Genomic DNA, 12,338 nt, shown 5'->3' on the forward strand with positions numbered 1-12,338 from the left:
CTGATATCGTCATGCTGCAGTGAGATAGAGACATGTGTTGCTTTTAACTGTTCATACTGGCAAGAAGCTTTGATACATCAACAGTCTAAACTGTCAATCAACTCCATAGCAACAAAACAGACTAACCTAGCAACGATTTAACAGCAGCTATATCTTAGTATCAGAACATCTTAGAGAAGCTGGGGTTGGCTTGTTTGACTCATGCTAGCAAACCATCTATCTATCTATCTATCTGTCTGTCTATCTATCTATCTATCTATCTATCTATCTATCTATCTATCTATCTATCTATCTATCTATCTATCTATCTATCTATCTATCTATCTATCTATCTATCTATCATCTATCTATCTATCTATCTATCTATCTATCTATCTATCTGTCTGTCTGTCTATCTATCTATCTATCATGCTAATTCATGCTAGAATCATCTTTTCATACTTTTTAAAACTGTTTAAACTAAATAAACTATTATCATCAGGCTTTCACAAGCCTGCCTCAAAGTTTGTCCTCAAACTTTAAGAATCTAGTTACAAATGTTTCTTTACAATAGTATCTTTGGATACCTTTTCTGCTGGAGATACTGTTGTCCTAAAAAAAAAAAAAAAAAAAAAACTGAATACAAATTATTACACATACCTTGTAAGAAACGTTATAGCTGAAAATTTGGGCGGTTTTAAAACGTTGACTTTTCCAAAGTACAGTATACCTTGAGAACGGCTATTGTCCCATGCCAGACAGATAGATAAACAGAGAGATAATATGAATATATAGAAAATAATATGAAAATAAACATTACCTGGGGGTTATGAAGCATAAACATAAAAATAACTAAATTGCACATCAGCGTCTTTATTTACGAACATAAAACTCCCACGAGGAGTTCAAAGGTCAGGCGTCGTGGTGTTGTGACGTCACGCTGTAGCGCTGTGATGTAGTTTCAGAGGTGGCAGCTGGTTGTTGATATCGGTGTTAGCCCAATAAAACTATATAAAAGTAAAGAACAAACGTCCCAGTCCTTTCTAAACAAGGTGATTGTGTATTACTGAAGCAGTATACGCTTTAAGTGTAACTACCTTGTTTGAGGAAAGGTAAGTCCTGACAGAAAAAAAGTCAAGTTTGATCATTCTAACAGGACAAACTTTGTGGCTAAGCTAGTAGCTAACACGCTAGCCTCATACAGAAATAAACATTCACCCCGTTCTCCAAACAGCACAATTCACACGTTACGAGAGGCTACTAACACAGTTCTTTGAAAGCTTAGTGTAGACGTGATTTCAGGACGTTTGCGGTGTTGTTTTTTCAGTTTAGCAGATTTTGTCCTAGCTGCTGCTGATGCTTCTAACCTGTCAACCCACAGTAAGTTATTTGGGCGTTTAATAGCTTAAGGACATGTGAGGCAGAATACAATAGACTATAAAATCACTTTAACGTGCATGAATATTCAAAAGCATTTTTGGCACACAACCAATCTTCCTACATGCTTTGTTTGCATATTGAAGTGAATGCTTCTGTTAGCCTGAAACCATGTTGTCTTATCTGGCACTTGTTGTAATGTTTAGTCACACTACAGTAGTTTTTTTCTGTATGTTGTAAGTATGAATCATTATTCAAATGCTGTCATGAAGCAAAAATAGCAGCCGAGGAGTCATGTTTACAAAGAGGAAGCTTAGAGGAAGAAAATCTCCTTCTGTTTCTAATCTTCATAATGCTGTCTGGAATGAAAAGGTTGTTCATCTAACAAAGTGTGAAATTTGTAAACACATTTATATTGATTTACCCAAGTGAATCATCCAGGCCATGGCAGACGTAGGATCCACAACTAAATTCACAGACAAGTTTAGTTGTTATTTAGAGTTTAGAGCAGAAAATTCAGTTTGTGCATACTTGATTACAAAATTCTCATTTTAATGACAGATGATGGACTTTTGGTGACATATATAAACCATTTAGTACATATTCTTTTATTCATTCTGCATTTTGAACACTGTTTATTTACACTTTCATAAAATGAATTTGCATTTTATTTATTTGTTAGTGTATTGTTTGTGATGTAGTAAGAATAAAGTCATTTGATTTAAATCAGCAGGCTAGTTGTAATGCTTTGTTTGTTTTTGCAGGCAAAAAGAGGGAACAAGCAACTATTATTTCATGAGAATATCCCCTGGGGAGTGTTTTTTTGGTTTTGATGCCGTGCACCTGAGAGTGGAACTATGCCCGCAGCCACTGTGGATCATAGCCAGAGAATATGTGAGGTTTGGGCCTGTAATCTGGAAGAAGAGATGAAGAGGATCCGACAGGTGACCCGAAAGTTCAACTACATTGCAATGGTGAGTTTGAAAGTCATGTTGTTTCATTTAAATGAGTCCAGTTTTATTTTTCACATGTAATCTAGGATTGTTGCTTAGCAAGTTTAAATAGTGCTGTTAATATCCAGAATGTCTACATCAGATGTCACAGAGGTGTAAGGGCATGTGATGATTGTTATACTTGTTGTTTAAATTTCGTTTAAGCTGTATGTCACTCCCTTAGCTTTGCACAAAACAAAAACACATCTTGAGGGCCCAAAAGCATTAAACTAGATAGGCCTGTGTAATTCAAGTGAAGAAAGAAAAAAACAGTTTGTGTTTTTATAATTACACATGCATTCTGGGATCGAATGCTTCAAATAGACAGCCTTTTCAGATCATTTTTAATGCAACAGTTTGCTTTATACCCAGCCTGTAACATCGGTATCTATACATTTTCTATACATTTTTATCAATTTTATTTTGCTATACATGAAAAAGTTAAAAAAAGATAGTTATGGTTGCATAAAATGTGTTTGTATTTTTATAAAAACAAATTCAGAAGCATCACCTGAGCTGTAATGTTTCAGAAAAGACCAGAGGCATTGTCACCTGGCCAAATGTGAAACACTTGTGTTGTCATCAAAGCTTGTGCAGTAACACAAGGGAAAGGGAAGGAGGAAAAAAAACTTGACATCGGTGTAGTCTCAAGTTGGATAAAGTAGCATTCACTGCTTTAAGTCAGATGCTGTTCAGTATGTGCTGCCCTGCAAGTCAAATACACAGTCACATTTAATTTTGAAATAAAGCAGATTGCAGTTTTAATTGCATTGCTTAAATCAGTGGTTCCCAAAGAGGGGGTTGGCACCCCCTGGGGGGGTGGGGAGGGGTCGCAGGACAATGTGGGAGAGCCGCTTGATGATTTCCAAAAATTGATTAAATTTAAATAAACTATTAGAATTACTATATTTTATTCATAATCTACAGAGCACACAAATAGTATTTAATAGTTACATTAAACAACATGGGCAGCATGGTGGCGCAGTGGGTAGCACAATTGCCTCACAGCAAGAAAGCCGCTGGTTCAAGCTCCCACTGGGTCAGTTGGCATTTCTGTGTGGAGTTTGCATGTTCTCTCCGTGTTCGCGTGGGTTTCCTCCGGGTGCTTCGGTTTCCCCCACAAGTCCAAAAACATGTGGTATAGGTGAATTGAGTAAGCTAAATTGCACATAGTGTATGTTTGTGAACCCAGTGATGGGTTGCAGCTGGAAGGGCATCCGCTGTGTAAAACATATGCTGGATAAGTTGGTAGTTCATTCCGCTGTGGCGACCCCAGATTAATAAAGGGACTAAACCAAAAAGAAAATAAATGAATGAATTAAACAGCATACAAATAAAAATCTGCCTTTTTGTTTTGTTTTTTCTTTCATTGGATTGAGACTCCTGGGGTGTTTATGTTCGATTAACCACACAGCAATACCATCAAGGGCATCAGATTGATTTTACAGCACCATGTTAAATTGTGACCTTTATGGCACTTGCATATATTAAAAAAAAATAGGAATAAAAGGATTAAAAAAAAATAAGGTAGTGGGTTTCGCAAGTCACTGGAATTGCTATTTTGGGGGTCGCCGGCTGAAATGTTTGGGAACCCCTGGCTTAATCGAACAACTCAGTGAACCTTTACTTGCTGCCACCTGCTGGTGATTTTACTATCATATGTATTTGTCATTATACAGCATTATACTATTTAATTACTATTATATTATATATATATATATATATATATATATATATATATATATATATATATATATATATATATATATATATATATATATATATATATATATATATGGATGGATGGATGGATGGATGGATGGATGGATGGATGGATGGATGGATGGATGGATGGATAGATAGATAGATAGATAGATAGATAGATAGATAGATAGATAGATAGATAGATAGATAGATAGATAGATAGACAGCTGTAGATGCTACTGCTCTTTGTAAATGACAATACATCATGAAGGCTAAACTTTGGTTCTAATATTATTGCTAACAAACTAAATCTATGAAAAAAATGCAAACAATTTTAATATATTTTTAGATAAACATTTATTAAAATAAAAAAATTACAAAAGTTTTCATTAAAGGAGTTTTAAATTTTTATTTATTTGATTCTATCATGTATTTTTAAACTGAATATCACATATTTAAAACAATTCTTCAAAAAATACCATACTATAATAAATCATAATCAACAAAAATATTTACTTATGCATATACACTTAAAATATAATTCAAAGGGGAGTGGGATGAAGCACAAGCTTATTAAAAATAAAACTAAATAACTTGAATAAAAAATCTAAAAGCAATTTTTTTTTCTTATATTAGCCTCAAAGGCTTCTTAATAAAGATTAATATTTTGAAAAATCCCCAGCAAAGCCCCTTTTTGTATTTAACTATAACCTCGACTATAAATATGCAAATCCCCATGACAACCATCATGCGTTTTGTTGCATCTGTAGGACACAGAGTTTCCAGGTGTAGTAGCGAGACCAATCGGAGAATTTCGAAGCAATGCAGATTACCAGTACCAGCTGCTGCGGTGTAACGTGGACTTGTTAAAGATCATCCAGCTTGGCCTTACATTTATGAACGAACAGGGCGAATACCCACCAGGGACATCGACATGGCAGTTCAACTTTAAATTTAACCTCACGTAAGAATTGCACTTTGTATAACGCTCTTTTTTTTTTTTTTTATCAGAGCATCGTGTTTTAAAGAGAGATGACAAGGATGACTTTCCTTGTCTTCAGGTGTATCTGTGTGATACCTTCTGATAGCTGGCCTGTGTTTTTCAGGGAAGACATGTATGCACAGGACTCCATAGAGCTGCTCACGTCGTCGGGTATCCAGTTTAAGAAGCATGAGGAGGAGGGTATTGAGACAATGTATTTTGCTGAGCTGCTCATGACCTCAGGTGTGGTGCTTTGTGAAGGGGTCAAATGGCTCTCATTCCATAGGTAATCTCACTGTAACATTTACATACAGAAATCTAGGCCTGTGCAGTATGATGATATATACAGTTGAAGTCAGAATTATTAGCCCTGCTTTCTTATTATCCCTCCCTGTATATTTTCTTCTACAATTTCTATTTAACATAGAGTTTTTCTTTCAAAGCATAATAGTTTTAACAGGCGAGGCAGTGGCTCAGTAGGTAGTGCTGTCGCCTCACAGCAAGAAGGTCGCTGGGTCGCTGGTTCGAACCTCGGCTCGGTTGGCGTTTCTGTGTGGAGTTTGCATGTTCTCCCTGCCTTCGTGTGGGTTTCCTCCAGGTGCTCCGGTTTCCCCCACAGTCCAAAGACATGCGGTACAGGTGAATTGGTTAGGCTAAATTGTCCGTAGTGTATGAGTGTGTGTGTGAATGTGTGTGTGGGTGTTTTCCAGAGATGGGTTGCGGCTGGAAAGGCATCCGCTGCGTAAAAAAAAATTTGCCGGATAAGTGGGCGGTTCATTCCGCTGTGGCGACCCCGGATTAATAAAGTGACTAAGGGACGTCAAGAAAATGAATGAATGAATAGTTTTAACAGTGTATTTCTAACAGCTGATTTATTTTATCTTTGCCATGATAACAGTACTTAATATTCTACTAGATATTTATTAAGACACTACCATCCAGCTTAAAGTGCAATTTAAATGCTTATTAAAGGTTATTTCGTGAGTTAGGGTAATCATTGTATAACAGTGATTTGTTCTGTAGACTGTCAAAAAAAAAATTCTTAAGGGGGCTTATAATAATATTGACTTTAAAATGGATTTTTAAAAATCAGCTGCTTTGAAATAAAACAAATAAGACTTTTTCTAGAAGAAAATAATATTATAGGAAATACTGTGAAATATTCCGTGCTCTGTTAAACATCATTTGGGAAATATTTGACAAAGAAAAATAATTAACAGGGGGCTAATAATTTTGATTTCAACTGTATATAAACTACCTGGCAAAAGTCATGTCGCTTATCCAAGTTTTAGGAAAAACAAATAATAACTTGATTTCTAGTAGTTCAAGTGGCTTAAATGAAAGGCAAAGGCCTCTAGATTACGCTCATTTTACCAAAATAAAATACGATCACCCCTAACTTTTAATTATTTAATTAGGACAGTAAGGTCTGACTTTGCTTAGACAAAACTTACAGAAATATTGTACAGTATAGAATATAAAGTCATGGTGCAGTGGAAAAGAATTAATATTGTGTATGACTCCCATGAGCTTAGAGGACTTCATCCACACATCTCTGCAATGACTCAAATAACTTAAGAAAGTCATCTGAAATCGCAAAGAAAGCGTTCTTGCAGGACTCAGGTTTATCAAGATTCTTTGGATTTATCTTCAATGCCTTCTCCTTCATCTTACCCCAGACATGCTCAATAATGTTCATGTCTGGTGACTGGGCTGGCCAATCCTGGAGCACCTTGACCGTCTTTGCTTTCAGGAACTTTGATGTGGAGGCTGAAGTATGAGAAGGAGTGATCCTGCTGAAGAATTGTAAAGCAATGGGCAGCACAAATGTCTTGATACCTCAGGCTGTTGATGTTGCCATCCACTCTGCAGATCTCTCGCACACCCACATACTGAATGTAACCCCAAACCGTAATTTTTTCTTCACCAAACTTTACTGATACCTGTGAGAATCTGGACTATATTCAGGTTCCAATAAGTCTTCTGTAGTATATGTGAAGATCGAGATGCTGTTCAACAGATAATTCATCGGAAAAATCTACCTTCTGCCACTTTTACAAATGATCAACTAGAAATTGCTCTAGTTGCTCTTACAACTGGAATCAACGACAAGACTTTTGTCAGGTAGTGTATATGTGGACAAAATAAAAAGTATATAGTTTCATATTATGCTCTACTGTTTATTTTGTGATGTCAAAAAATACATTGCTTTTAGTAATTTTTTTTATAGTTGATATGAGTGCAATAATACACACCATTACGGGATTGGACACGGACACATGACTAGCAGCATGAGAAAGGTGTAATCTTGAAAGTGCAATGTTTACATTTTGCATTTTATTTTACGATTAAGCATTTTTGAAAATTGGTTCATATTTTGTTCAGATTTATTTACAATTTCTGGAATTAAACATTTGTCCCGATGTTCTAAGTAAATTGAGAAATATGATCACACATGAATGAGTACTTTTCTGATTATGTACTTTAAATTTTAAAAAAGTATTAGTCCTTTAAATGTGGTCAATATACACTCACCGGCCACTTTATTAGGTACACCTTACTAGTACCGAGTTAAACCCACTTTTGCCTTCAGAAGTGCCAAAATCCTTCATGATATAGATTCAACAAGGTACTGGAAATATTCTTCAGAGATTTTGCTCCATATTGACATGATAGCATCACCCAATTGCTGCAGATTGGTCGGCTGCACATCTGTGATGCCAATCTCCCACTCCCAAAGATGCTCTATTAGATTGAAGTCCGGTGACTGTGGAGGCCATTTGAGAACTCATTGTCATGTTCAAGAAACCAGTACGAGATGATTCACACTTTATGACATGGCACATTATCCTGCTGGAAGTAGCCATCAGAAGATGGGTACACTGTGGTCATAAAGGGATGGATGTGGTCAGCAACAATATCAGGTAGGCTGTGGTGTTGACACAATGCCCAATTGGTATTAACGGGAGCAAGATGTGTCAAGAAAATATCCTCCTCACCGTTACACCACCACCAGCATCCTGAACCGTTGAAACAAGGCAGGATGGATCCATGCTTTCAGGTTGTGGACGCCAAATTCTGACCCTATCATCCAAATATTGCAGCAGATGCACTGATGCTGATGCACTCATTAGAAAAGGCAACATTTTTTTCAATCTTCGATTTTGGTGAGCCTGTGCAAATTGTTGCCTCAGTTTCCTTTTTCTTAGCAGACAGGAGTGGCACTCGGTGTGGTCTTCTGCTGCTGTTGATCATTTGCTTCAAGGGTTTGACATGTTGTGCGTTTACAGATGTTCTTCTGCATATCTCAGTTGTAACAGTGGTTATTCGCCTCGGACCTCTGGTGTCCACATAACTACCGCTCACTGGATATTTTCTCTTTTTCTGACTATTTTCTGTAAACCCTAGAGATGGTTGTGCATGGAAATCCCAGTAGATCAGCAGATTCTGAAATACTCAGAGCAGCCCACCTGGCACAACCATGCCGTGTTCAAAGTTACATAAATCACCTTTCTTCCCCATTCTGATACTCGATTTGAACAGCAGCAGATCATCTTGATCATGTCTACATGCCTAAATGCATTGAGTTGCTGCCATGTGATTGGCTGCATAGAAATTTTGCATTAATGAGCAGTTGGACAGGTGTACTTAATAAAGTGGCCGATAAGTTTATATATACACCATTAATTGATTGAATTTACAGAAATGGTACCATATCGTGATATATATCGTATCGGGATATGAAATTACTTAAATCGTGACATGCTTTTTGTCATATGGACCAGACATACTGAAACGAATGCAGTGTTTCAGTGGAGATTCAAGCTGTGGCTCCATTTAAAGTGTAAAATCTAAAGCTGTGACATCTTCAATTATTCTTCTTTATTTTCAGGCATATTCTTGTGTTTCTTTTAAACAGCGGCTATGACTTTGGGTACCTGATTAAAATTTTGTCCAACTCGAAGTTGCCAGATGAAGAGGTCGACTTCTTTGAGATTCTTCGTTTATTTTTCCCCATCATTTATGATGTGAAATACCTCATGAAGAGCTGTAAGAACTTGAAGGTATTTTATTATTACTGTTAAGAAATTAGCAGCATGTGTGAAATGTGCTGTAAAAACATGTTTCTCATTTGAAACTAATATGTATATATGTCTACAATTATTTCTGCTTGCTTGTAAGTCACTTAAAAGAAAATGCATTTATTTTTATTAAGTTGTTTTCTATTTAGATATTTTGAAAGTCACTTAAAGACATCTGTAATTTTTCTAACTATATTTCTATTTACCAATTTTTATCTGAACAACATTTCTGAATTTTTTTAATATATTTCTAAAGTGCTGTTTAACATTTTTTCAAAACATTTAAACATAATAGATTTAATAACGAATGATATTTCTGTTGTCTTTGCCATTATGAATAGATAATATTTACTAATGTTCCCATAGTTTTTGTAAATACATTTCTATTTACCACTAAATGATTTTATTTATTAAAAACATTTTTTTGTGATTTTAAGTAATCCTAAAGTGGTTTAAGGTAGTTACTAAGGTTAACTGGGCAAATAGGATACTACTGGTACTAGGATAAATTGGACAGCAGTGGTTTGTTACATTTTTGCCAAACTAAAACATAAAATAAAAAATTGTTAAATAAATAAAATACCTAAATTATTAAAAGTTTTTAAATAAAATACTTTCTGCAGAAAAAAATATATAATTGAAAATACTGAAATTTTTCTGGCTCTGTTAAACATCACTTGGAAAAATAAATAAATAATAAATATTTATTTATAAATAATAATAATACACAGGCGACATGAGATGATAATTGTTTTCAAGGTTTAAAAACCGCCACGATTTTCTGCTATGCCACTCCTGTGGTAAGATTTTTATTTATTTTCTTTTTTGTTTTTTTAGGACAACAGAAAGAAAAGAAATCTCCAGCAGAAAAGATATCCAATGATGTGGTTTTAAATAGTAAAGAAGTCTGTGTTTCCAAATTATATACATATGACCATGAAACCGTGATATTTTTATCTGTCACACGTCAGAATCTTATACCAGCCCATGCCTAACATTGATATGTTTTTGTTAACCAGTAAAAAAAAAAAAGGCATAATGCGTTTTGTGTGTGTGTGTGCGTGCGTGTGCGTGCTTTGCAAAATAAACCTGAGTGTGAATGCTTTTTAAAGGCATCACAGTTTTTGGATGGCAGCACTGTCGTCAGTGCAGCACTGAAGTATGAAGTGTGTGTATGTGTAAGTGTGATTTGTGCTGTGCTGCGCAGGGTGGCCTGCAGGAGGTGGCAGAGCAGCTGGAGCTGGAGAGAATCGGACCTCAGCATCAAGCAGGCTCTGATTCGCTCCTCACAGGAATGGCTTTCTTCAAGATGAGAGAGGTGTGCCTTCAGCTAAACAATAGCCAAAAAAATGCTAATCTTATTTGATATGTTAAAGTGGCACTGCATACTGACTTTAAGAACATTGTCATTGCAGATGTTTTTTGAAGATCACATTGATGATGCAAAGTATTGTGGTCACTTATACGGACTGGGTTCAGGCTCATCCTATGTCCAGAACGGTACCGGAAATGCCTACGAGGAGGAGGCCAACAAGCAGCAGTCATGACACAACAACAATCCCTCACCATAAACAACCTCATATACAGGGCTTAAAACTTGGCTTTTTAGTTGTCCTTGTTTTGTTTTCCATGAGAGATTTGATAGGAATTTGCACTTTAAAGCTCCAATCCAACAGATCGGAGAAAAACTTCTTCCCTTTGTTGCCTTCTCTGGGTTAAATCTTTTCACACAAAGTTCATCTTTTATAGTTAAAGAAGACGAACCATTTGGTGTTTTAGGTTTTTTTTCCCTCCCACAGCTCAGCCTTAATATTAAGCTACTTTTTACGTTCTTCTTTTTTTATCGTTAATTTATTGCATTCGTTTCTTCTTGTGTATTGTTGCGTGGTTCATCGACTGATTGCACCGGTCACCTACATGAACTGTCATTCCCTGATCACTGACTCCTCACACTTGACAATAGCTTTAGACAGACGGAGGATCTCACGGACGCACAGGTAAATGCTGGCACTTAAATGTCAAGCGAAGCTTCGCACCGATTTTACCCTTTACGTTGGGTTAGCACAGATTTTACCACACAAGTAAATTAAGAGTGATGTACTGTAGTAACTGCCACTATTTAAGTGAACTGAGGTCACCTCCTGGATCAAGATTGTCTTTCCGTTTTCATTTTTAAAAAAGATTTAAAGGTTTTGTAGTATTTTAGTACCGATAAAGTTCAAAGCCTTTTACTCGTTTAAGAAATGACGATGTCTCTTAAAGAAATCTTAGCCAACTCAAATACTCAGTGTCAGTGGAATTAGTTTTACTTGTAGTGCTAGTTTTTGAATGGTGCAAATGTTGTGCTGTTTGGGTTTTTCTCCTTTTTTGTATTGTATTGCTTTACAATTGTGTGTTGCGTAGATCTGCTGCATGTACTTGCTGAAAGATATTTGAATAAATGCTGTGTTAACTATTCAGAGCTTTTATAGACATGTGAATCGCATGAACGGCTCATAGCTTTTTTTTTTTTTTACTTCTGTGAATTACATTTTGGTAGCTCTTAACCTTTCCCCTCCTGTTTGTCTGTCATCTCGATGTGTACAGTATCCACGGTGGCATTATGCAATATGAAGAGTGACTGTTTTTAGAGAATTTGGAAATAAAAGCCTGACTTTTCTAACATATTCAAATGTTGTTCAGACGTATGCTCCACTAAGGTTTGATTGAAGGTATCGTTTTAGGATACATTTATGCAACTGTTCAACCGACTGTAATAATAATTTTAATAATACATTTTAAATAATGTTTTTTTTCTGAAAACAGTGATGTTCATATTACATGTTCATTCTACAGGCGTGAGTGAGCAGTAAAGTGTGGGTCGCTTGGTGATTTCCAAAAGTCAAATAAATCGTATTAAACTATTAGAATTACCATATTTTATCCATAACCCACAGAAGCTAAAAATAGTAGTTAATAGTTACATAAAAACAACAGCAACGCAAATAAAAAGCCATCAGCCTTTAATATTTATTTATTTTTTTGTCATACAATGGGTGTTTACATTTAATTAACAACACAGCAATAATGTTAGCTGCAGCAGATTGACTTTATACCCTTTGTAACAACCAAATACTTTCAAAATGAATACAGGCCACAGCTGAACATTGAGAATGATTTCTGAGTGGTTGTCTGCAAAATTAAACCAAGATAATTGACTATATAAATTATATATGGTTGTTA

General features: G+C 35.7%; 1 protein-coding gene across 15 annotated transcripts; it reads left to right on the forward strand.

The window, feature by feature from the left end:
- Nucleotides 1-929: 929 nt before the first annotated feature.
- cnot7 (CCR4-NOT transcription complex, subunit 7) lies at nt 930-11,782 on the forward strand. Of its 15 annotated transcripts, none has more exons than XM_073921652.1 (7): nt 930-1,359; nt 2,121-2,330; nt 4,823-5,016; nt 5,114-5,320; nt 8,927-9,098; nt 10,324-10,434; nt 10,532-11,782. In XM_073921652.1, the coding sequence occupies exons 2-7, from the start codon at nt 2,214-2,216 to the stop codon at nt 10,661-10,663; spliced, it is 933 nt and encodes a 310-aa protein (XP_073777753.1). In that variant the 5' UTR covers nt 930-1,359; nt 2,121-2,213; the 3' UTR covers nt 10,664-11,782.
- The last annotated feature ends 556 nt before the right edge of the window (nt 11,783-12,338 follow it).

The sequence above is a fragment of the Danio rerio genome, chromosome 14, assembly GCF_049306965.1.
Source record: "Danio rerio strain Tuebingen ecotype United States chromosome 14, GRCz12tu, whole genome shotgun sequence".
NCBI classification, from domain to species: Eukaryota; Metazoa; Chordata; class Actinopteri; order Cypriniformes; family Danionidae; genus Danio; species Danio rerio.

Coding starts and splice junctions, on each gene's coding strand:
- cnot7 (XM_073921652.1), top strand. CDS start 2,214: ATGCCCGCAGCCACTGTGGATCATAGCCAGAGAATATGTGAGGTTTGG. Junction 5,017..5,113: donor AACTTTAAATTTAACCTCAC/GTAAGAATTGCA, acceptor CCTTGTCTTCAG/GTGTATCTGTGTGATACCTT. Junction 9,099..10,323: donor AGAGCTGTAAGAACTTGAAG/GTATTTTATTAT, acceptor TGTGCTGCGCAG/GGTGGCCTGCAGGAGGTGGC.